General features: G+C 40.0%; 1 protein-coding gene across 2 annotated transcripts; it reads left to right on the top strand.

The window, feature by feature from the left end:
* The first annotated feature begins 268 nt into the window (after positions 1 to 268).
* Positions 269 to 23391, top strand: TMEM237 (transmembrane protein 237). 2 transcript variants are annotated; one of them, XM_066345059.1, is made up of 13 exons: positions 269 to 631; positions 2970 to 3001; positions 3636 to 3646; positions 4521 to 4577; positions 6339 to 6476; positions 8935 to 9052; positions 9846 to 10003; positions 14005 to 14128; positions 14346 to 14537; positions 15380 to 15453; positions 16096 to 16189; positions 17053 to 17174; positions 19452 to 23391. In XM_066345059.1, exons 1-13 carry the CDS (start codon positions 593 to 595, stop codon positions 19517 to 19519), a joined length of 1227 nt encoding a protein of 408 aa, XP_066201156.1. In that variant the 5' UTR covers positions 269 to 592; the 3' UTR covers positions 19520 to 23391. The 2 variants fall into 2 exon arrangements, with proteins under 2 accessions (XP_066201156.1, XP_066201157.1); XM_066345060.1 differs by lacking the exon at positions 269 to 631 and adding an exon at positions 1280 to 1376.
* Positions 23392 to 23702: the final 311 nt, after the last annotated feature.

Here is a 23702-nt window from a genome sequence, read left to right as displayed (position 1 = left end):
AAAGAAAAGAAAAGAAAAAAAAAAAAAAAGCACAAGATGAGGATGTTATTCCAAGTCTTGTGTCTTTCTCTTCCCGAGGCCCGAGACTTCCAGGTGCTCCCGCCCCTGCATCTATCTACTGCGCGATCATTTCCCATTCCCGCACCACCCCCCGTTCTTTCTTAACTGTAAACAGAGTGCGGGCTTCAAAACATCTTTTTAAATTTAAAGTGTATATTGTCGTTCTTAAAAAAAAAAAAAAAAAAAAAAAAATCCCAACCAAACAAAACGAAAATGGAGTCATTTTTAATGATATTTCTGTGAAGCCAGATTTGCTTTTATATGTGGCTTGTTTGAGAAAAACTATTCCCAAGGAGAAATTTTGACAGTTGCCTGTATCAATACACACACACCGTCATCATCATCATCATCATCATCATCATCAATATATAACCCGGGCTGGGCGGAGGCGGGCGGGGACTCGGCCCGGCGGCGGCCCAGTTAGGAGCCGCGAAGCCCCCGCCTCCCGCTGGTCCCGGAGGCCGCGGCGTCGCGGGGAGCTGCGCTCGGGCCGCGGCGGTTGCGCCGAAGGGGACCCAGCGGGGAGAGTGTCATGAGGGCCGACTGGGGGCTTCCGCTGGAGAACCACCAGGTGAGCCGTGCGGAGCGCGTCCGCCACAACCGGTGGTCCGGGAGGGCGGTGCTGCCCTGCGGCGGCAACTAGCCCCGGGGCGGGCCGACGCCAGCGCGCTGGGTGTCGGAAGGGGCGGCGGGCGGGTGGATGTGCGCCTCGAGCCCTTCGGCGTCCACAGGACTGCACTCCGGAGGGGCCCGTGAGTCCGTCCACCGCCGGGACCCGAACTCCCGGAACCAGGCGCTCAGTTTCCCGGGCCTGAGTGAGCTCGTTGCCATGACGACGCCTCCGTTCACAGCATCCCAGGGCCCTGCGGTTTCCCGACTGCAGGCGAGGCCTTTCCTCCCGGCTCCTCCCGGAGGGCGTTCAGCCGCCCGGGAAAGGAGATTGATCTTAGCCCGCGGAGACTTTTAATCATGGTCTTTTCTCACGTTTCTCGAACAAATCACTTGGAAAACCCTGGGGGGCGGGGGGACGGACCGTGATTGCTACCCAACGCCCGCTGGAGTCTCTCCCCCCGGACACGTCAACCACGACTCCGATGGCCCCTTTCCGGCCAGAGTAGACCCGAAAGCCTAGAGGCCAAGTCCCGGGGCTCCGGGTCGCTCCCGCGGCGCCCGGGGAAGGCGGCGGGGCCCCAGCGGCCCGTGCGGCGCAGCCGGATGACGCACCGTGTCCGCGCGCGCGGCCGGCCGGGCGAGCGGGAGCGCGGCCCCGGACCCGGCGGCCACCGGGGACCTTAGAAAGAATGGGAAAGAAGCAGGTAGGTGGTAAGCAAGACTTAGTTACTTCTGAGTTATTTGCATTTTGTATTCAGTTGAACCGGCTTACTTTTGAGGGTCTTAAAGGGTGGGTTTTTGGATAGTGACACGCCATTTTTTGCGGGACGTTTGAAATGTGGAGTTAGCTAGAACGCTATTCATAGCATCACTAGAACAAAAGCGCTTTCGTGTGATTATTACTTTTCCTGCTGTAATTTAGGTTATGAGATAGTGTTAAGACAGCCTGCCTTGCCTTCATCTTGTAGCATTTATATTAATGTACAGTTTAAATGAATGGATTGCTAAATGGAACAGCTGCAGAACAACTACAAGAATGTCTCAAATTTAACCCTTTTGAATCAATGTTCTCCGCAAGCAGCATGAGATACTTGGAGCATTAAACTGATTTCTAGTCATTTCTGTTAGTGTTTTATTTTGAAAGATACCAGAATGCTTCTTTAACATAATTTCTCTGAACTGCGAACACAACTCATACCAGCAAAGCAGCATTTATAAGGGTTCCCGCCCCCCTATTCTTTCTGTCCTAAAATGCACTTGTTATCCTGTATTCAGAGTGACCTTTTTAAAAAAGCATGTTACTGTGTGGCGTAAAACTTCCATTGGCTTTCCATTGAATTAGAACAAAATCTACATTCCTTCCCTTGGTCTTCAGAGCCCTAATCAGTCTGGCCTCTGCCTACCTCTCCTGGTAACTGCAGCAGCCTTCCTGGCCTTTGACCTGGAGCACAAGCCCAACCTCCCCTAAAGGTTTTTGTATTGAATTCCCTTTGTCAAAAATATAGGTTCCTGGCCCTGGCCGGTTGGCTCAGCGGTAGAGCGTCGGCCTGGCGTGCGGGGGACCCGGGTTCGATTCCCGGCCAGGGCACATAGGAGAAGCGCCCATTTGCTTCTCCACCCCCTCCTTCCTCTCTGTCTCTCTCTTCCCCTCCCGCAGCGAGGCTCCATTGGAGCAAAGATGGCCCGAGCGCTGGGGATGGCTCCTTGGCCTCTGCCCCAGGCGCTAGAGTGGCTCTGGTTGCGGCAGAGCAAACCCCCGGCGGGGCAGAGCATCGCCCACTGGTGGGCAGAGCGTTGTCCCTGGTGGGCGTGCCGGGTGGATCCCGGTAGGGCGCATGCGGGAGTCTGTCTGACTGTCTCTCCCTGTTTCCAGCTTCAGAAAGAAAAAGAAAAAACCTATATATATAGGTTCCTTTCTTATTCAGTTCTCACCTCAGATATCTGAGAGGTACTTTCCCTAACTAAACTAGCAGCCCTCATCTTCCCTCATTTCTTACCAAATATATGTAAAATTTTATATATGTAAAATTCCATGTAAGCAGGATCTCTCCATTTTGTTCATTAATGTATTCTTAGTGCTTGGAGCAGGGCCTGGCCTGTAGATGAAAATGAACATAGAAAGGAAGGAATTTGATATGAAATTTAGAATAGATAGACGGAATTTAAGTATTGCCCATTTGGTTCTCATCAGTACCTCCTGGCTTTCACTGATGACTAGGGTAATCAAAAGATTTGAAATAAATGAAGATGCTGCTGTAGGCTTTTACTTACAAGTCATTTTCTTCTTTTCCCCATAGCGTCCTCCACGAGCCCTTCCACCTGCGCCAAGGTAAAAGTAACTTACAGTAATTTTATTACTGAGTTTTAAAAACGCAAAATGAATAAAGTGAAAAATTGGCTACTATTGTAAAGCTATAGTGATTCAGAAAAGATTTCTTGAAAATTTCAGGAAAAGGCTTCCTACCAGTTTAAAGGTGAAAAATTCCCGAATCGTTAGGATAACAGTTATAATTAAATGTTCTGTTTCAAAACCTGAATGACAACACAGTAGGGTAATGGATCCATTCTGAATGTTTTAATGTCTTGTTTATCAGAATTCAGACCTTCTTTTGTTTGCTAGAATAGTTTTGTCAGAGTTTAAGCTGATTTTAATCAGTGACAAAATAAGAGTTCTTAATCTGTTTAATCCACTTTATTAATAGATAGTGGGGAATATATATATATTATATGTAGATTCAGAAAATACTGGGGTTATTTTATTAGTCTTATTAAATAGCTTATTAAGCTAGCTTGTAAACTAGCAGACTGTGTGAAAGCTAATTTATTTTAAATTTGTAGTGATTTAAGTCAGTTTTCAGATCCTATAGTGATTTAAGTCAGGGCCAATATAAAAGATGTCTTATTAATAGAGTTTCTTTTCTTTTGTCTTTGTCCTGATTAAATTTGTTTGGTGTCATCTAAAGTGCTATTCAAGGTGAGTTGGTTCACTGTTAATGTAAAACTTTCTAAATATAGTATTTCATATTCAAAAGTTTAAGTTCTTAATGTTTCTTTTAAAATTGAATCTGAATGGTATAATTTGTAATACTCTATATTTTTATCATATAATCTATGGATGCAATTTTTAAATGATGGTTGATAAATAACACTAATTATATGGTTGATATTTGACCTTACAAATATAAAAGTACTCATCCCTAAATGGGGTCACCCAGATTATAACTCTAGGCTAGTTTGTAATTCAGTGTTAAGGACTGCATCTCCCTTTGTCTCATTTAGTCAGGATAGACTGCGTAATGCTACACTAACCATAAAAATCTCAGTGACTTAATATCATACAGGGTAATTTCTGGTTAATGGCAAGTCCATTGTGGCAACAAAACAGGGCATTTGCCTTTTACCTCTTCATTAATGGTGTAGCTAGTCAGTCTGAGTCCATTCTCTAGACTTTTGTCACAGCAAGGGAAGAGAAAGCTGGAGGTTTTCTTACTGGCTCTTTCAATTTTTTGGCTTCTAAATGACACGGATCTCTTTTCTTGCAATCTATCTGCCAGCACCAATTATAGGCTACACCTAAGGGATAGGGAACTGGAAAATGTAGAGGACCAGGTGAATGTCTGGTGAGCACACCTTTTGTGTCACAGTGTCTAACATTACTGACCAGCTGTGAGTTATTGGTACCACTCTATGGACTCTCTGACTTTGTCAATTTCTTGCCTTCTTCCCCTAATGTGTAGAAGTTGGCTGGACTCAGAAGAGAGGGGAAGGTCTTCCCTATTAAAAGTTCTCTTTTGACTGTTTCCTGCATAAAATTTTAGGTAGCCTTTTTTGTTCTTTTTGTTTTATAGATGATATTCCACTTAGTCGTCCTAAGAAAAAGAAGCCGAGAACTAAACCCACACTAGGTAAGAAGTTCTTTGTTGTATGGAACTACAAGTTCTTCCAGGACCTCAGGCATGATAGACATCACAGATCAGGGAGAGACAAGTGCCCAGGAGTCCCCAGTCACTGTTGAGGATGGAATCAAGGTCACTTTGAAGCAGTAGGATTTCTGGTGGGAGTGAGGGCCAAGACAGTGGACAGCCTGAAGTGTGTCTAGAAGGATTCATAAAATAAAGGATTGTACCACCAATATACTTACTTCCACTACATTATTACTTTTTTTTTTTTTGTATTTTTCTGAAGTTGGAAATGAGGAGGCAGTCAGACAGACTCCTGCATGCGCCCAACTGGGATCCACCCGGCATGCCCACCAGGGGGCGATGCTCTGCCCATCTGAGGTGTCGCTCTGTTGCGACCAGAGCCATTCTATCGCCCGAGGCAGAGGCCATAGAGCCATCTTCAGCGCCCGGGCCAACTTTGCTCAATGGAGCCTCTGCTGTGGGAGGGAAAGAGAGAGACAGAGAAGAAGGAGAGGGGGAGGGGTGGAGAAGCAGATGGGTGCTTCTCCTGTGTGCCCTGTCTGGGAATCAAACCTGGGACTCCTGCACGCCAGACCGACGCTCTACCATTGAGCCAACCGGCCAGGGCCATTACTTTTTTTTTTAAGTGAGAGGAAAGGAGATAAAGAAGCAGACTCCCACATGCACCCTGACCAGGATCTACCCAGCAACCTCCATCTGGGGCTAATGCTTGAATCAACTGAGCTATCCATAGCACCCGAGGCTGATGTTTGGACCAACTGATCTATCTTCAGTGCCCAGGGCCGATGCTCAAACAAATTGAGCCACTGGCTATGAGAAGGGAAGAGAGAGAGAAGGGGGAGAGAAGCATATGATTGCTTCTCATATGTACCCTGACCAGGGATTCAACCCAGGATATCCACGTGCTGGGCCAATGCTCTATCCACTGTGCCAACTGTCCAGGGCCACCCAATGACATTATCATGTGTTAATTTGCTAATGAAATACTAAACTGTATAGAGGCTAATAAGTGTTAAGGCTTAAGACAAATAAGAAAGTTCTGTATGGCGTCAGTTACCATTTTGTTTTTACCTTGTTGAAAATTCTGAAGCAAATTCTCCTCCCCTTTTGTTCTTCTTCCTAGCCCCACCTTTTATTTTATTTTATTATTTTATTCTTCCTTGTTCTCTCATTTATTTCTTTTCTCAACTTAAAACCCAAAGTTACATGTGGAGGACCCGGGTTCGATTCCCGGCCAGGGCACATAGGAGAAGCGCCCATTTGCTTCTCCACCCCTCCGCCGCGCTTTCCTCTCTGTCTCTCTCTTCCCCTCCCGCAGCCAAGGCTCCATTGGAGCAAAGATGGCCCGGGCGCTGGGGATGGCTCCTTGGCCTCTGCCCCAGGTGCTAGAGTGGCTCTGGTCGCGGCAGAGCGACGCCCCGGAGGGGCAGAGCATCACCCCCTGGTGGGCAGAGCATCGCCCCTGGTGGGCGTGCCGGGTGGATCCCGGTCGGGCGCATGCGGGAGTCTGTCTGACTATCTCTCCCTGTTTCCAGCTTCAGAAAAATGGAAAACAAAACAAAACAAAAAACCCCCCGAAGTTACAGATAAGGAGGAAAGAAATAAAAGATTTGGGGCAAAATCAGTTCTATAGGAGAAGGGGTTATTATATAGGAAACCTTGCAGTTCCCTCTTTTTCCATCATTTCAAGACTCAGTGACATATACTCAACATATCTCATTTTTTTTCACTCTGTTTCTGTAGCAAGTGCTTCTTTGGAAGGCCTTGTTCAGACTGGTATTCATAGGCCCTCTGAGAGCGTTGAGCCACCAACCAAGGAACACGTAGAGGCTCCAGACGCTCCTGTTCAAAGAAGACAGAGGAAGACAAGGCTACCTCTTGGTATGTAAAAAACCAAAGTTAGGTTGTGCTAGCAGTTACAATTTTGGGTATATGATTAAAAACCTGTCCCCATTTTTTTACCATCCATATCCCATGTTTTTCTTTCTTGCTTATAATTTTTATCACTAGAGCGACTCCAATGGGTTAAGTCAAGTACACTTTAGAGCAGGGGTAGTCAACCTTTTTATACCTACTGCCCACTTCTGTATCTCTGTTAGTAGTAAAATTTTCTAACCGCCCACCGGTTCCACAATAATGGTGATTTATAAAGTAGGGAAGTAACTTTACTTTATAAAATTTATAAAGCAGAGTTACAGCAAGTTAAAGCATATAATAATAATTACTTACCAAGTACTTTATGTTGGATTTTTGCTAAGTTTGGCAGAATAAATCTTTATAAAACAACTTACTATAGTTAAATCTCTTTTTATTTATACTTTGGTTGCTCTGCTACCGCCCACCATGAAAGCTGAAACACCTACTAGTGAGCGGTAGGGACCAGGTTGACTACCACTGCTTTAGAGGATATCTTTGGATCATATACAGTGTGTCCATAAAGTCATGGTGCACTTTTGACTGGTTACCGGAAAGCAACAAAAGACGATAGAAATGTGAAATCTGCACCAAATGAAAGGAAAACCCTCCCAGTTTCTGTAGGATGATGTGGCAGCATGTGTGCATGCTCAGATGATGATGTAACACCATGTATACAGCAGAGCAGCCCATGGCCATGCCAGTCGAGATGTGGATGGTACAGAGGAAAGTTCAGTGTGTTCTGTGGCTCACTAAATTCGAATCCGTGACCAAAGTGCAACGTGAATATCAGCGCGTTTATAATGAAGCGCCACCACATAGGAATAACATTACTCGGTGGGATAAGCAGCTGAAGGAAACCGGCAGTTTGGTGGAGAAACCCCGTCCTGGTAGACCATCAGTCAGTGACGAGTCTGTAGAGGCTATACGGGATAGCTACCTAAGGAGCCCTAAAAAATCTGTGCGTGAGCCCACATCGAACTGCACTGAATAGGTATGAAACTGGGAGAGTTTTCCTTTTATTTGGTGCAGATTTCACATTTCTATTGTCTTTTGTTGCTTTTCTGTGACCAGTCAAAAGTGCACCATAACTTTACGGACACACTGTACATAGGTTATGAGGGACATGGTACAAATTCAGGACTAAAATAGAAGTTTTGATTTTGATGTGAATAAGAATTTACTATATGATAAAACAGACATTTGAAACTAGTGGGAAAAGGATAAATTCTCTATTAACAATAATTAAGCAATAGCCAATGTTATATTGAGTTTTGCTTTGTCCTAGGCACTGTTCACAAGGTAAACAATATTATATCATTTATTTTGCCTATCAAATTGGCAGTGGGTTTTTTTGGGGGGCAGTGTTTTTTAAAACTTATAAAATTCAAAAGTGTTGATGAGAAATGGGTACATTTGTATGCTGCTAATAGGAGTATAAATTAGGATAGCCTGTTGGAACTTATAAGAATTGAAGCAACTACAACAGCTATAGCTACAATAATTAAAGGATGTTAACTGCAATATTGTTTATAAGAGTAGAAACTGGTGATGTCAAACATTTAACAATGTGAGCCTGATCTTTGGTAGCACAGTGGACTAAGCATCGACCTGGAATGCTGAGGTCACCAGTTCAAAATCCTGGGCTTGTCCAGTCAAGCCACATACAAGAAGCAATTGCTATGAGTTGATGCTTCCCACTCCTCACCCCCTTTTGCTCTCTCTCTCTCCTCTCTCTAAAATCATTAAATAAAATCTTAAAAAAATAAAACAATGTGATACTGGCTAAAAACACCATTTTATCTATTTAATAAAAACCAAATACCCATTAACAGGATTGTTAAAATGATATTGTGACATGGAAAACCATCAGTGATATATTGTTGAGTCAAAAACAAAGGCTATAAAATAATATGTATTAGAGGATCCCATTTTGCAAAATATGTTGTATTAGTTTTTAAGGCTGCCATAACAGATTAGAACAAACCGAGTGACTTAAAACAACATACATTTAGTCTCTGACAGTTCTGGCAGATAAATTCAAAAGCAAGGTGTGTGCAAGGCCATGCTCCCTCTGAAGGCTGTAGGAAAGAGTCTCTCCTCACCTCTTCTAGCTTCTGGTGGCTCTTGGAAGACCTTGGCACTGTTTGGCTTATGACAGCATAACATCATTCTGTGCCTCTGTCTTCACATTTTTCCGTGTGTACCTCTTGGATTATATAATTTTTTCCCATATTTTTTGGTACTGTAATTTCAAATTTGTTTTCTTGTTTAGAGGTATAAAAATTTTCAAAATAAAAATTTGTAAGTTACTATAATTTTTTTACCCAATTAAAATTTTTAAGGTATGCTTACATTACAAAAGTCTTATGCATTCTTTTTTACAGTGTAGTAATTTAAATTTTTAATCTATTTTTTTTTTCAGAATTAGAGACTGCCTTCAACCAGGAGACATCTAGTCCATCTTTATTACGGAATGAAAATGGTCTCGATGTGGAGCCAGCTGAGCAGCCAGTTATTCAAAAACCTCGAAGGAAGACAAAGTAAGAATTTATTTGTTCTTCAAAGTATTCTTCAGAGATACTCTGGTGCTTAATTTGGAGCTCCCAAATAATAGCTCTGATTAAGCCTAATATAGTAAATACTTATAATTATATAGCTCTAGGATAAGTAGTATTACAAAAATATCAATTAAACCAACCTGATGATAAATTTGAAAAGTGTAAGCCACTGAAAAAAGTAAAATATTGTACTTAAATAAAAATTCTTAGAAGCTGTCTTCTAAAAAAGAGACACAAATATAAGATTTTATAAAAGTAGCAAAAATTACATATTAAAGATACTGAAAATTAAAAGTAATATTAACAAAATAGACTATTATTTATTTTCTCATGTTAACAGAATTCAAATTATGACTGTTTCAGAAATAAGTAAAAATGTATATTTTAGCATAGGAAACTAAGTGTCAGATAAAACAGAATGAAGTACTTTAAAGAAGTATACTGGAAGTTATATAACACTTTTATTTGTATTTAGATATGACTATAAATAGTAGTCAGTGTCTACATAAAATATAAAATGATATAATTTTAAGTCTGGAAAGAATCTCACAAACATAGTTTAGTCACTTCATTGTCCAGAGGAGAAGACTGGAGTTCCCAGAAATATAGGTGACTTGCTACATGTAACAGTTAATAACTTACCTGTTTTAGTAAAATCTGTATTTCTCTACTCAAAGTCCAAGGCTCTTTTCATTCTACTCACAGATACCTCCTTATATAGGTTTATAAAAATTCAGTAACCATCCATTTATTTTTACGTTCTCCCTGATTACAGGAAAACACAGCCCGCTGAATTGCAGTATGCCAGAGAGCTGGGAGTAGAAGATGAAGACATAATTACTGATGAACAAAGTAGTCCAGAGCAGCAGTCTGTATTCACTGCGCCCACTGGCATTAGCCAGCCTATAGGCAAAGTGTTTGTGGAAAAAAGCCGTAAGTAGTTCCTTGTTTTGGAATATGGGCTCTTTAAGAAGTATGCAAGGATATCCTTTGATCTAGGAATTATACTTCTGGAAACCTGAATTAGGAAAATAAGCAAAAACATGGACAAAAATTTATACACGAAGCTAATTATCACACTGTTACTCATGAGAATGAAAAACTGGAAATAACCTAAATATAAAAGAGCATGTAAATGATTTCAGTAAGGTATGCTTTATCTATTTAATCAAATCTGCATCATTAAAAGCATCTTTCTTGGAAAGACTCTAATGAAAAATAAACACACACACACATATAGTTTGATCTGAAGTATAGAATGCACAGAACAAAAGACTAGAAGGAAATACGCCAAAATATTAATGCTGGTTGTTTCTGGGTTATGGAATTTCAATTAATTTTTTAATCTCCCCTTACCTCCACCCATTTCTATATTCTTTGTTGTACCTTACCAGCTTTCTGCAATTGGTAGTGGTGTTGGTGGTGGGGCACGTAATGATCTAAATTCTAAAATTAAAAATATATGAGAGAACATATAGTACCTGATAGTGTTGCCATATTAAGTACAAAATATAACATTATAGCTGTACATTCTTTTGGAAAATAGTTTTGATGTTGTATAGTATGCGCTGGCTATAAGACTGTGTTTGCAATCTAAGGAAAACTTACCGAAAGCATGGTCATGACCATATGCCTCTCCCATGGGTAAGCTATGAATATGTTGATACAGAACTCATCTGAAACAGAGATTAGTCCTTAAAATTTACAATTTAGATTTTACATAAGTTGTTTTAAAATTGTGGTTCTGTAATAGCCCATCTAAGAGACCTTTGCCAGTGAGAATCCTGAGAGACTGACTTATCCAGGGTTTCACAGTTGGTTAGTGCAGAACTGGGACTCAAAGTTTCATGACTTCTAGTCAACTGCTTGTACTTGTATACCATATGGCCTTTTCATTTACTTCAGGCTATTTTCAAGCAATATCACTCAATCATTTTTTTAAAGATTTTATCTATTCATTTGCTAGAGAATAGAGAGAGAGAGAGAGAGAGAGAGAGAGAGAGAGAAGGGAGACACAAGGGGGGAGGAGCAGGAAGCATCAACTCCCATATGTGCCTAGACCGGGTAAACCCAGGGTTTTGAACTGGTGACCTCAGCTTTCCAGGTCGCTGCTTTACCCACTGCGCTACCACAGGTCAGGCCACTCAGTCATCTTTTTAAGATTTTTTTGTTTGTTCATTTTGGCGAGAGAGAGAGAGAGAGAGAGAGAGAGAGAGAGAGAGAGAGAGAGATATTGGGGGAGGGGAGCAGGAAGCATCAACTCTGGTCAGAGCATTGCCTGGTAGGGGGCTTGTTGGTTGGGGCACATGTGGGAGTCTGTGTCTCTGCCTCCTGCCTCTCACATAATGAAATTAAAAAATAAAGTAATTATTTATAGTTATATATTTATTGGCATTTTATTCTTTTAACTACAATATGGTCCTCTATTTGTTTTTTTCCTTCTTCTTAAAGCAAGTCTTTTAACATTTCTTGTAGTACTGGTTGGCAATAACAAACTCCTTTGGCTTTTTCTTGTCTGGGAAGCTCTTTATTTCTCTGCAAATTTTAAATGATATTCTTGCTTGTTAAAATAGTCTTGGTTGCAGGTCCTTACTTTTCTTCATTTTGAATATTTCATGGCAGTCTCTTCTGGCCTGAAATGTTTCTATTGAGAGATCAGCTGACAGCCTCTTTGAAGTTCCTCTGTAAGTAACTAACTGCTTTCCTTTTGTTGCTTTTAAGATTCTTTGTCTTTAACCTTTGCCATTTTAATTATGATGTGTCTTTGTGTGGGCCTCTTTGAGTCCATCTTGTTTGGGACTCTCTGCACTTCCTGTATTGTGTGTCTTTTTCCTTTACCAGATTAGGGAAATTTTCAGTCATTATTTCTTCAAATAGGTTCTTGATCCCTTGCTCTCACCCTTCTCCTGGTACCCCTATGATATAGATGCTATTATGTTTCAAGTTGTCCCAAAGGTTCCTTAATTTATGCTCATTCTTTTTAGTTCTTTTTCCTTTTTGCTGCTCTGATTGGGTGTTTTTTTCTACCTTGTCTTCCAAATCACTGATTTGATCCTCTGCTTTATCCAACCTACAATTTATTCACTTCCAATGTATTCTTGATTTCAGATATTGAATTCTTTGGTTCCTTTTTTTTTGTGGCAGAGACAGAGAAAGTCAGAGAGAGGGAGAGATAGGGACAGACAGACAGACAGGAAGAAAGAGAGATGAGAAACATCAATTCTTCGTTGCGGTTCCTTAGTTGTTCATTGATTGATTTCTCATATGTGCCTTGAGGGGGGGGGGGCTACAGCAGACCGAGTGACCCCTTGCTCGATCCAGTGACCTTGGGCTCAAGCTAGTGAGCCATGCTCAAACCAGATGAGCCCGCGCTCAAGCTGGTGACCTCGGGGTCTCAAACTTGGGTCCTCCATATCCCAGTCCGACACTTTATCCACTGCGCCACTGCCTGGTCAGGCTGACTGGTTTCTTTATATGGTTTCTATGTCCTTTTTTATGCTTGCTGTCTTTTTGTTGAAGTTCTTACTTTATTCCTTGAGCATTCATATAACCATTACTTTGAACTCTATATCTGATAAATTGCTTGTCTCTATTTTAGTTAGCTCTTTTTTTAGAGATCTCTTCTATTCTGTCATTTGGGGCCTGTTTCTTTTTCTCCCCATTTTGGCTGTCTCTTTCTGTTGGTTTATATATAGTAGATAGATCTGCTATGATTCCCAGTCTTTGTAGGGTGGTCTTATGTAGTAAGTGTTCTGTTGAGTCCAGTGATGCAGTTTTCTTGATCACCTGAGCTGGGTGCTCCCAGAATGACCCCTGTGTGGGTTAATGGGCCCTGCTATTGTAATTGAGTCTTGATTGCTATTGACCCATTGTGTGTTGGTTTGACCCTCAGGCTGGCTAACTCTGAGGCTCTACCTCAACCAATGTGTGTGAGCTGCGGTGCAGGTGCTGACCACAGGAAGCAGAGTTTGCCTCAGCTGGGTTTGGTGCCCAGTGAGCTCTTTTTCCTTTGAATATGCTGTTTGTGAAGTTAATTGGATCCTATTCTGATGTTATTTGAAGCTGGCCACGGGGTGTGTTGGTTTTGGGCCTTTGGGTGGGAACCAGGGCAGGCCAGTGTAAGACACTGCCTGTGACTGGCCCTCAGCCACCTGTTTGGAGCAGTCTCGATGTAGCTTCTTCTGTGAATCCTTGGTTATAAAGTTCCTCTTCATTGAGTCTTGAGTTGGTTATTCAGGATGGTTGTTCTTAAATTTACTTATAAGTCCCGTTTGGTCCTGGGAGGAGGTGAGTGTAACATCCACCTACTCTGCCACCATCTTGGATCTCCCTTCAATAAAATTTATCTTGAGGGCATTAGAGAGCCATGAAGGAATGTTACAAAACTCGTTTTTAGACTTGGGCCACACGAATTTTCTTCAAAGATGTTTATGAAACAACCAATTTCTTTTTTGTTATCACAGAATGCCATGCTGCATACACTGGTATTTCTTCCTAAGAAATGTAAAGTGTTTTCAAATATTGACTTACCTTTTTAGTGTTGATTTTTAAACATTAGCACTTCTAAAATTTCTAAATTAGAGTATTTTAAGCTTTGTCATGTAAAATGTATCTAGACTTTTCTCTTAGTTGGAAATTCATTATTATATTTCATTAAATATAATCAATTTCCCAAACTGTTACTCAACATCAGTTTTGGTTTGAGAAGAAAGCACATGGACATTACTTATTGTTCCTAAAGATAAAAAAAAGTAGTATGTTCAAGCAACTAATAGAAAAGAGTCTTTTGAAATAGGGACTAAGTCAGGGAGGCATTTTAGAAAGAAAAACAGCAAAATTTCATATTCTGTCTAAGGGTAAATTGTGGAATAAAACAAAGAAGAGACTGTCAGGGTTCTCTCTTGTTAATTAATAATTGTGTGATGAGTTCTTAGGGCGATTCCAGGCCACCGACCGCTCAGAGCTGATAAAGACCACTGAGAACATAGACGTGTCGCTGGACGCGAAGCCCTCCTGGACCACCAGAGATGTGGCGCTGTCGGTGCACCGCGCTTTCAGGTGGCTGCTTTGGTTGGACTTTTCTTAAAACAAATACTGCTTTTTTTTTAAAGTATTGACTGTTCAACACTGGTAAATAATCTGTCTTTTGTGTAGTAAAAGGACAAAGCTAGTTTTTACTGAAATGTTGAGTTTTATTCTTACATATAGATTTAAAAAATATTTAGCTTTTTACTTTAGTAATTCATGTGTAATAATTAAACCCTCTTTCCTTCAGGATGGTTGGGCTCTTTTCGCATGGCTTCTTGGCTGGATGTGCTGTGTGGAATGCTATTGTGATATATGTTCTAGCGGGAGATCAGCTGTCTAACCTCTCAAACCTTCTGCAACAATACAAGACCTTAGCGTATCCGTTCCAGAGCCTTCTCTATTTGCTTTTGGCTCTGAGTACAGTTTCAGCTTTTGACAGGTGAGACCACTGTGACTGCAGATCCTACTAGCTTTTCTTTAGGAGGCAATGGTGAGCAAAATGTATCACTGATTATGGCAGTTTTCAAAATAAAATTATAGGATATTAATTTTATTTTGACTTTTTTTAAAGACCAATCTGTTTTTGTTATTTTTCGGGGTAAGGATGGGGATGGGAATACTGTGAAAATAATACACAAAAGTCTTAACTCATTTCAGCATCAACTTTTAAGTCTAAAATTTCTTCCAAATGTAATCAACTCAAAAAGTCCCAGATACAATCTAACAAATCATGTGAATCAGGTATAGATGAGAGTCTGGATAGTATGGTATATTAGTTTCCTAGCATCTCTGTAACAAAGTAACTACTGACTGGGTGACTTAAAACAACAGGAATTTATTCTCTCACAGTTTTAGGGGCTAGAAGTCTGAAATCAAGGTGTCAGCAAGATTGGTTCCATTGTGAAGGGCCCTGAGAGAGTCTTCCATGCCTCTCTTCTGGCTCTCAGTGGCTGCTGGCAATCCTTGATGTTCCCTGGCTTTTAGAATCACCAGTCCAATCTCCGCCTCTGTTGTCACATGGCAATCTTCCCTGTGTGTCTGTGTCTGGATCTCTTCTCTTATAAGGACACCAATCGTATTGGATTACAGTCCACTCTAAAGGTCTCCTCTTAACTTGATCACATCTGCAAAGACCCTATTTCCAAATAAACTAGCTATTTAAAGCTAAGGAAGAGATAATAAATGTAGCATTAGCATAGAGAAAGGAAAACTGTAGTCCAGAGAGTGCAGTTCTGTAAGGAGTTTACAGTTGCACTGTGACAAGAGACTTGTATTTTCTAGGATTGACTTTGCCAAAACATCAGTAGCAATCCGAAATTGTCTTGCCCTGGATCCTACAGCTTTAGCATCTTTCTGTGAGTAAAGAGTTTAACTTGGTAATTGTGTTATACTGTCATTTTGAATAAGAAAAAGTATAATTTTGTGTTTAAAAAGATTTATATTTTTGCTGCCTATAAACATTACTTACAGATGTTCATTAGAATTTGTAATTTAAAAACCATGATAGACATAATTTTGATAAAATTATTTTTCAGTAGAGGTTGATCTTAATAACTTTAAAAAGTTTAATTTGTTGTTTTATATTACGTAATATTTAGCTTCTGTAGTCTATTTGACATTAAACAGATTGAGCTGGCATGGCATTTCAGTCACAAGTAATATTTTTTTATCTTTCGGATAATGTGGAAAACATTTTGTTCTAAGTTATGAAAATATTAATAAAACTAGTTTTAGGACCATGAGTCAGTTATTTAATTTCTTAAAAGATCTCCTAAGTTTCTGTCAGTTCTGATGATGAAATCGTGGTCATCTCAGAACTCCCTCTGCACCTGTGTTCCTGAAAAGTAATATCAGGCTCTTCAGCCCATTGAATTGATCAAATGAATTTCTTTTATGTCATCATTCCTTAAAGTACAGATTTTTTTTACCTTAATCTATAAATTCAAAATAAAATTGGTTTTAAAGTACAGTAGTAATTTCATTTATCTTTTTCTCAGTGTACTTTACTGCTCTTACACTATCTTTGAGTCAGCAAATGACAAGTGACAGAATTCACCTTTACACACCTTCTTCTGTGAATGGAAGCCTCTGGTAAGATTCACAGTAACATTAGCAATTGTTGATGGTAATAACAGCGACAGTGGGAATAATGGTACTATTCTAGTCCTTCCCCTCTTTTACATGTTTTCATCTATGAATAATGATAAAAGGCCCTGTTTTTGTCTTCAAAATTGTGGCAAGAAAATACCTATTCCATTGGTTAATGGATAACTATTGTTATAATCACCTGCATTTTTAATGAAATGTCTTTTTTTTTTTTACAAATCTGTTTTAAATCTCTTTAAAGTTATGGTTTTAAAATATGTCATTATATTATACAATGAACTGGAAGAGCCCTGCGCCCTCACCCCCAATCGGAGCCTAATACCTGGTAATAGTGGTGGGAGTGCGTAGCTGGGATAGAGTCGGAAAACCAGGAGATGCTGGAAAGAGCAGATGAGGGAGCTCCAACCTCCTCAGATCAGTTTCCAACCAGGAAGCTAACAGGACGGCTGATATTCCAGTTCCCCAATCTCCAAGCGGCAGTCTTATTTGAGGGATTGGCTAGAGGCATGGGGCAGAAAGAGAAAGGAAAGATACTTTGTGCAGAGTAAGCTGCACTATAGTAGTTGGAAGGAAAACTTAGAAAAATTATTTGGCAACACTGAATTTCCATTTATATCGGTACAAAGCAGATCTGTTTAGAATTCAGTAATTCTGGAATTACATATATATTTGTATATTTTATTTTTATTTATGTATATTCTTTCTATATATATGGAATATTTTATAGGTTATCATTTTATTCATTCTTGTTAGCCTTAGATGAGGGCTGCTATTTCTTTTTTTAGAATTCATAAAGTAGATATATTTAGACATATGGACAAAACTAATGAGTATTTCTGTATCTTTAGGGCAGCAGGAGTTGAGGAACAGATTCTCCAGCCATGGATTGTGGTGAATCTGGTGGTGGCCGTTCTGGTTGGATTATCGTGGCTCTTTTTGTCTTACAGGCCAGGCGTGGATCTTAGTGAAGGTATTAAAGAATAAATAGCATAAGCACATCGTGAAATCTTCTGTAATGATTTCAGAAATCTTTTAATGAGTATAGTTATAATATTTTGATAAAGACATATTCAAAATAAACATAAGAAGAATGACGATAAAGTGGTGAAACACCATGCCAGGAGAAGCAGGGAGGAGTGTTTAGAACTGGAGTCTCCAAGCACTGAATGAGGTTTTCCATGGTCCTCGTTCATGATTAGGAGGTTGTTTTCTTTTCTTGAACACTTTGAGTATTTTATAGAAAGTCTTTGCTCTATATTTCTCCTCTTCTTTTTCTAATCAAAGTATCTCTTTATTTTATTTTATTTTTTTATTAGTCTACTTTTCATATTATTTTGTATTAGTTGCAGCTGTGCAGCACAGTGGCCAGACAGTCATACACTTCACAAGGCCATAATATCTCTTTAAGTTGAAATAAATCATGCTTCATATATGTGGCCTCTGTAGGTGCAAAATAAAGTGAGTTCATCTTACCTCTTCCTCTATATGGAACAAATTCCTAACCTTTCATTGTTTAATACAGTGTTCCATATTCTTACTTTTAGTGACATTTGCTAATTTCTAGTTCTCAGACCCCTTTTGGGACCCCTGGAGGAGAGGAGTCAGGTTAGCAAACTGCTAGTCCTTCAGCACTGCTTTAGGGACTAGTTGGTACCTGTGGTGTGAGTTGTATTTCTTTGGCAAATGCTCCACAGTTTCCCCCTTGAATCTCTGATATTTTCTGAACTTTGGTTAGTATGTTCTTGATTGTTAAACATACTGAGCATTTAACTGCAATTTGATCAACTAATTACAAACTGTCTCAAAAGTCTTAGAATTGAGAACCTTCCCAACATTTCCATTTGTAAAAACCAAGACAAAAAAATGTAATCTTTTGTATTTTCACTTGTGAATGCACCTTTTGGTGTTCCCATTCTTATGTTGCTTGACTAACTATCCTGTTTCTTTATGCCTTTTGATATATGTCAAGTATTTTAAAAAATCTTTGCTCTTTCACTTCGTTAGTCACTCAAAGACTTATTCATACAACATTTACATCAGAGGCTTTATTAGGCTCCGAAGGTTTTCTTTTCAAATATTCCTTGGTATTTTACATATATATGCTAAGTAATAGTTTAAATATAGAAATGTCAACTAATAACATTCCACACTGTAGTTGGGATTGAAGCTACATCTAGCTGGTGTGTGCAGTGTTCAGTTTAAATCACAAGGTGTGCCCTGGCCAGTTGGCTCAGCGGTAGAGCATCGGCCTGGCGTGCGGAAGTCCCAGGTTCAATTCCCGGCCAGGGCACACAGGAGAGGTGCCTATCTGCTTTTCCACCCCTCCCCCTCTCCTTCCTCTCTGTCTCTCTCGTCCCCTCCCGCAGCCGAGGCTCCATTGGAGCAAAAGATGGCCCGGGCGCTGGGGATGGCTCCTTGGCCTCTGCCCCAGGCGCTAGAATGGCTCTGGTCACAACAGAGCGACGCCCCGGATGGGCAGAGCATCGCCCCCTGGTGGGCGTGCCGGGTGGATCCCGGTTGGGCGCATGCGGGAGTCTGTCTGACTGCCTCCCCGTTTCCAGCTTCAGAAAAATACAAAAAAACAAAACAAAACAAAAAAACAAGGTGTGATTACTTTCCATATTATTTTAGAAAAGGTTACTAAATATTTGTAGAACCTTGCTCTCTTTTAGGGCCATATGAATTATATAACATTTTATTTTCATGTGTATAAAAAAGTATATATTATGTGGGGATAATAATCCCTCACTTGTAGGGCCGTTATGGTGATTAAATGGGATAAAGCATTAAGATATCCTAGCAAACACCTCGTGTTAGTTCCAGGTCCTTCCTTTACATCCATCCATTTCCTACAGTTAGGTGATCATGATCATTATAGAATTAGACATTTCAGCTGTTTAATGATCCGGGATTCGCCAAGTGACTTAAATTTCTTGGCGAGAGTTTATTATATTTATATTATCTCCATTATATATATCATACTTTATTTTTCAGGAGTCAACAATACATTTAAAACTTGCAAATATTAATTTTTTTGAAAAACTTTAAATACAAAACTTGTACATTTGTTGTTAGCTTATCTTTTAAATCAGATTTCACTGTCAAGAATTCTTACTTGTACTTGAGGGCTTTCTATTGTTGTATATCATATCAGTATTTTATAGGACTGTTTATAACTCCACTAAAAATCTCTTTTTGAGGTACTGGGAAACCATGTTGAGTATGATCTGTTCATTTTCTCCCCTAGAGTTAATGTTTCCCTCTGACGTGGAAGAATACCCTGACAAAGATAAAGGAATCAAAGCTTCTTCATAATGCCAACTCACCTTCAGAGGAATAATAACCCAGTATTTAGAATTTTTACCATTCTTGTTTTTAAATGTATTTTTATAAGATATGTACAGGTTTATTTAGAATTGATTTTTTTTGTTTATATAACACTGAAAATATTCTCAAGATTATGGAAATTGTTAAAATTGTATCTACAATTTATACCCAAACATTAATCTCAATAGCATTATCTTAATGACAAAGGAGATAATGAACTAGAAACCAGTGGGTGAAAGTGTTTATTTCCTTTTCTTCTCAAATTAGTTATTTTTATAATCATTATCTTAAAAAGCAGTAATAGAGAAAAAGCTGTAACTTTAGTATTACAAAAGATTTATCAGGTTTCCACATAAATTTAGGGGAAAAAGGGCAAAAAAGACCTTTATTATTTTTGATGTCTCCTTACTGAATTAATTGAAATATGAAATTTGTCTTATTTTTTAAACTGACTTAGCAGTTGTATATCATGTAATAAGTATAATGAAATATAATTTGGAAAATGCTTTACTTAATGGCTAATAAAAAGAAAAAAATATTTATTTTGTTCGAAAAGTGTTAAACCAAAACAGTTTACAGTGGTCCCTCGTCTATAGCAGGAGTTAGGTTCCAGAACCCCTCGCAATAGGCAAAAATCCATGAAGTAGCGACCTTATATTTATTTTATTATTTATATATACAGAACACAGTGCTCTGGTTGGTCGCCTCCCATCCATCAGGCAATAGTGTGCTGTGTACAATCTCACATGGGCAAACTAGCTCAAGCGGAAATGGCTGTAGCTGTGTTTTCCATATGTGTGAGTCTTTGTCTAGTCATCTGCTGTATGCTATGTATTTTATTTCAATGTAATAGTCTTTTAATGTTTTAATATTTTGATATTTATATTGTTTTCAATTTTTTAGGCTAGAAAATGCTTATTTTACCACAAAATAATTAATAAATATAAAAAAATACCTATATACTGCAATATCCTGCTATATAGTGAAAAATCGGTGATACAAAATTAGATATATACAATTTTAAAATCTGTGATACAGTGTGACTGTGAAAATTGAACCGCAATATGGTGAGGGACAACAATACTTCCCTTTAAAACCTATATCAGTGGTTCTCATCGCTGGTTGCACATCAGAAATCATTTAGGGAGCTCAGGGAAATAAAGGAGAGGTCAATGAGCTATTGTGCTAACACTCAGTTGACTTCAGCCTCTTTTTTATTATGTGTATTTTTTTCTGAAGTGAGAAGCAGGGAGGCAGAGAGGCAGAGAGACAGACTCCCACATGCCCCTGGCATGTGCCCGACCAGGATCCACCCAGCAGGCCCATTAGGGGGCGATGCTCTGCCCATCTGGGTTGTTGCTCCGTTGCAACTGGAGCCATTCTAGTGCCTGAGGTGAGGCCATGGAGCCATCCTCAGTGCCCAGGCCAACTTTTGCTCCAGTGGAGCCTTGGCTACGAAGGGGAAGAGAGAAACAGAGAGAAGGGAGAGGAGGAGGGGTGGAGAAGCAGATGGGCACTTCTCCTGTGTGCCCTGACCGGGAATCGAACCCAGGACTTCCACACATCCAGCCAATGCTCTACCACTGAGCCAACGGGCCAGGGCCAGACTTCTGCCTCTTTTTTTGCATGACAAGAAATTTGAGTAGAAATTCACTGTGCCTGTTTTTAAGCTCTTTGTCAGAGAGATCTTAGTTTCTTGAAGTCTCACTTAAGGTGGGTCCTGCACTGGAAATGTTCTCTTTGGAGCTGTATCCAGTGGTACCTCAGCTGGTATGAAACCCTATCGCTCAAGACAACAATAAGATTATGGTAGCGATTTTTAGCCGGTGTGCTGCAGTATATGGGTGTGCTATGGCGTACACGCATGCTGCAGGAGGCACACTGGTGTGCTATGGATAGGGATTTTTAAAACATGCAATGCCTGACATTTACTCAAGAGCACTGACCTCTTTTCCCTTAGATTGTCAAATAAGAAAATGACAACAGTCAATACAACAATAGCCATCTGGTGTGATAGAAGCAAAATCATACCTTTTTTTCTTGTCATATAGGTCAAAAATATATTTTTTGGTGTGCTGCAGAATTTTAATAATTGATTTATGTGAGCCATGAGATGAAAAGGTTGAAAATCGCTGCTCTATTCGGAAAGGTATCTCGAAGGCTCTGGAGCACATCAGTAAAACTATTGGTCGGCCCTGATTAGGAAGCAACTGAATATTGTGGAAAAGAGGATCGACAAATTGATGATAGAGATGGATGGCTCTGAGAATAGGTCTAAATTTGGTGTAAGCATCAAAGGAGTATCTTGCTGTCTGTAAGGCTGGAGTTGCTGAAAAGGGAATTTCCTTCCTGTCACCGAAATGTGAATCCACTGGCATCCTGCCAGTCCCAGCTTTCCCTGTGATCAGCGAGGGTCCTCATGCTGACGGCAAGCTGGCAGTGCAAGAGTTCATGCTTGTGCCTCAGCAAACTGCAGGGAAGCCATCCTTATGAGAGCCGAGCCTTACCACACCTGAACAATGTCATCGAGGAGAAACATGAGAAAACTAATGGGTATTGTGGTAGGCTGAATAATGTCTTCCAAAGCTGTCCATGTTCCAGTCTCTGAAACCTGACGTGGCAAAAGAGATTTTGCAGATGTGATTAAGGTTGTGAACCTTGAACTAGAGAAGTTGTCCTGTATTACCAGAGTGGCCCAGTGTAATCACATGAGTCCTTAAAAACAGAAACTTGCAGATGATGATGAAAGAAGGGTCAGGGCGTTGTGATGTTGCTTGCTTTGAAGGAGAGGGCCACAGCCAAGGAATGTGAGTGACCTGTAGAGGTTGAGATAGCCCTTACCTGACAGCCAACAAGGAGATGGATATGGGCTTCACCCTACATCTTTAAAGAACTGAATTCTGCCAACATCCCCAAAGCAAGGAAACATCCTCCCTTAGAACCTCCAAAAAGGAATTCAGCCCTGCTGACTCCTTGGTTTTAGCCTGGTGAGACTTGTGTCGGACTTCTGACATACAGAACTGTAAGATCGCATATGTGTGTTGTTTAAGCTGCTAAATTTGTGGTCATTAGTTGTTGCAGCAATAGTAAGTTATACAGGGTTGAAGGGGGTTTTCCTCCCAACATTTTAGTAAATAAAGACACTGGAGCTGCAGTGAATGAATGCCATAGGAAAGCTGGCTACGTTGATAATATTGTAACTGGGCATAGTTGCCTTTGAACTTTTAGGGTCTTGGAAGTATGATCTGGACTTTAAATCTCCCAGTCATCCCAGCATGTACAGAACCCCCAAGTAGCTGATGGAGCTGTACAGATTTTCATCAGGGAAAATCCAGTGGTGTCTCTAAAAAAAACTTTGGCTATGATGATGGGGAAAGTTGGAGGAAGTTCATTGCTAATGTATATCTCCATGATTGGCTCAAAATCATTTTTCTCACCTTTCTCCTCTCATGGAGTGTGGGTAGAGTGCTATACTTAGTAGAGCTTCTGAGGTATCAACAGACAAGATCCTTTTCTTTTTGGGGGTGCTAAATAAAGGGCTCAGTAATTAATACATACCTCTCCACACTCTCCCCAAGCAGAACAAAACATAGACTCCTAGGCCCCATCCCCAGAGATTCAGACTCATGTGGTCTGAGGTGGTGCCTGGAAAACTACCTTTTAGGAAAAGATAACCCAGGTGATTGTGATATAGCCAATAGACGAGCCAGCGTTTGGGACCTCTGGTCTATTTGTAATCTATTATGAAACAAAGCTTGGATTAAGATAAATACTTTGATCTTGGTCAAATTGCTAGGTCTGTATGAAGACAAAAAAAAAAAAAGGTAAAACATGGTACCTGCCTAGAGGCTTGTAATCTAGTCAGAGACATAGGTACGGGAGTTGAAGAATCTAGGAAAATATTGTAATTATAAGTTGAATCATACAGTATCTTGAAATTAGCTTCTACTCAGCATACTTCCTTGGAGATTCATTCAAGTTGTGTGTTTCAATAGTTCATTCCTTTTTATTGCTACATTGTATTTCAGGGTATGAATATACTGCAGTCTGTTTAACCATTTACCTGTGAAAGGATATCTCGGCCGATTCCACTTTTTGGCTGTTATGAATAAAGTTGTTATGAACATTTGTGTACAGATTTTTGTGTGAATGTAAGTTTTTACTTCTCTGA

This window comes from Saccopteryx leptura, chromosome 7 (assembly GCF_036850995.1).
Source record: "Saccopteryx leptura isolate mSacLep1 chromosome 7, mSacLep1_pri_phased_curated, whole genome shotgun sequence".
In the NCBI taxonomy this organism is placed as follows: Eukaryota; Metazoa; Chordata; class Mammalia; order Chiroptera; family Emballonuridae; genus Saccopteryx; species Saccopteryx leptura.
The sequence above is the reverse complement of the archived record's forward strand: the minus strand, read 5'-3'. Positions and strand labels throughout refer to the sequence as shown.

Excerpts from the sequence above, each read along its gene's own strand:
- TMEM237 (XM_066345059.1), top strand. The coding sequence starts at position 593 with ATGAGGGCCGACTGGGGGCTTCCGCTGGAGAACCACCAG. Across the intron at positions 14,538-15,379 it reads ACAGTTTCAGCTTTTGACAG|GATTGACTTTGCCAAAACAT; the intron begins GTGAGACCACTG and ends TGTATTTTCTAG. Across the intron at positions 17,175-19,451 it reads AGGCGTGGATCTTAGTGAAG|AGTTAATGTTTCCCTCTGAC; the intron begins GTATTAAAGAAT and ends TTTCTCCCCTAG.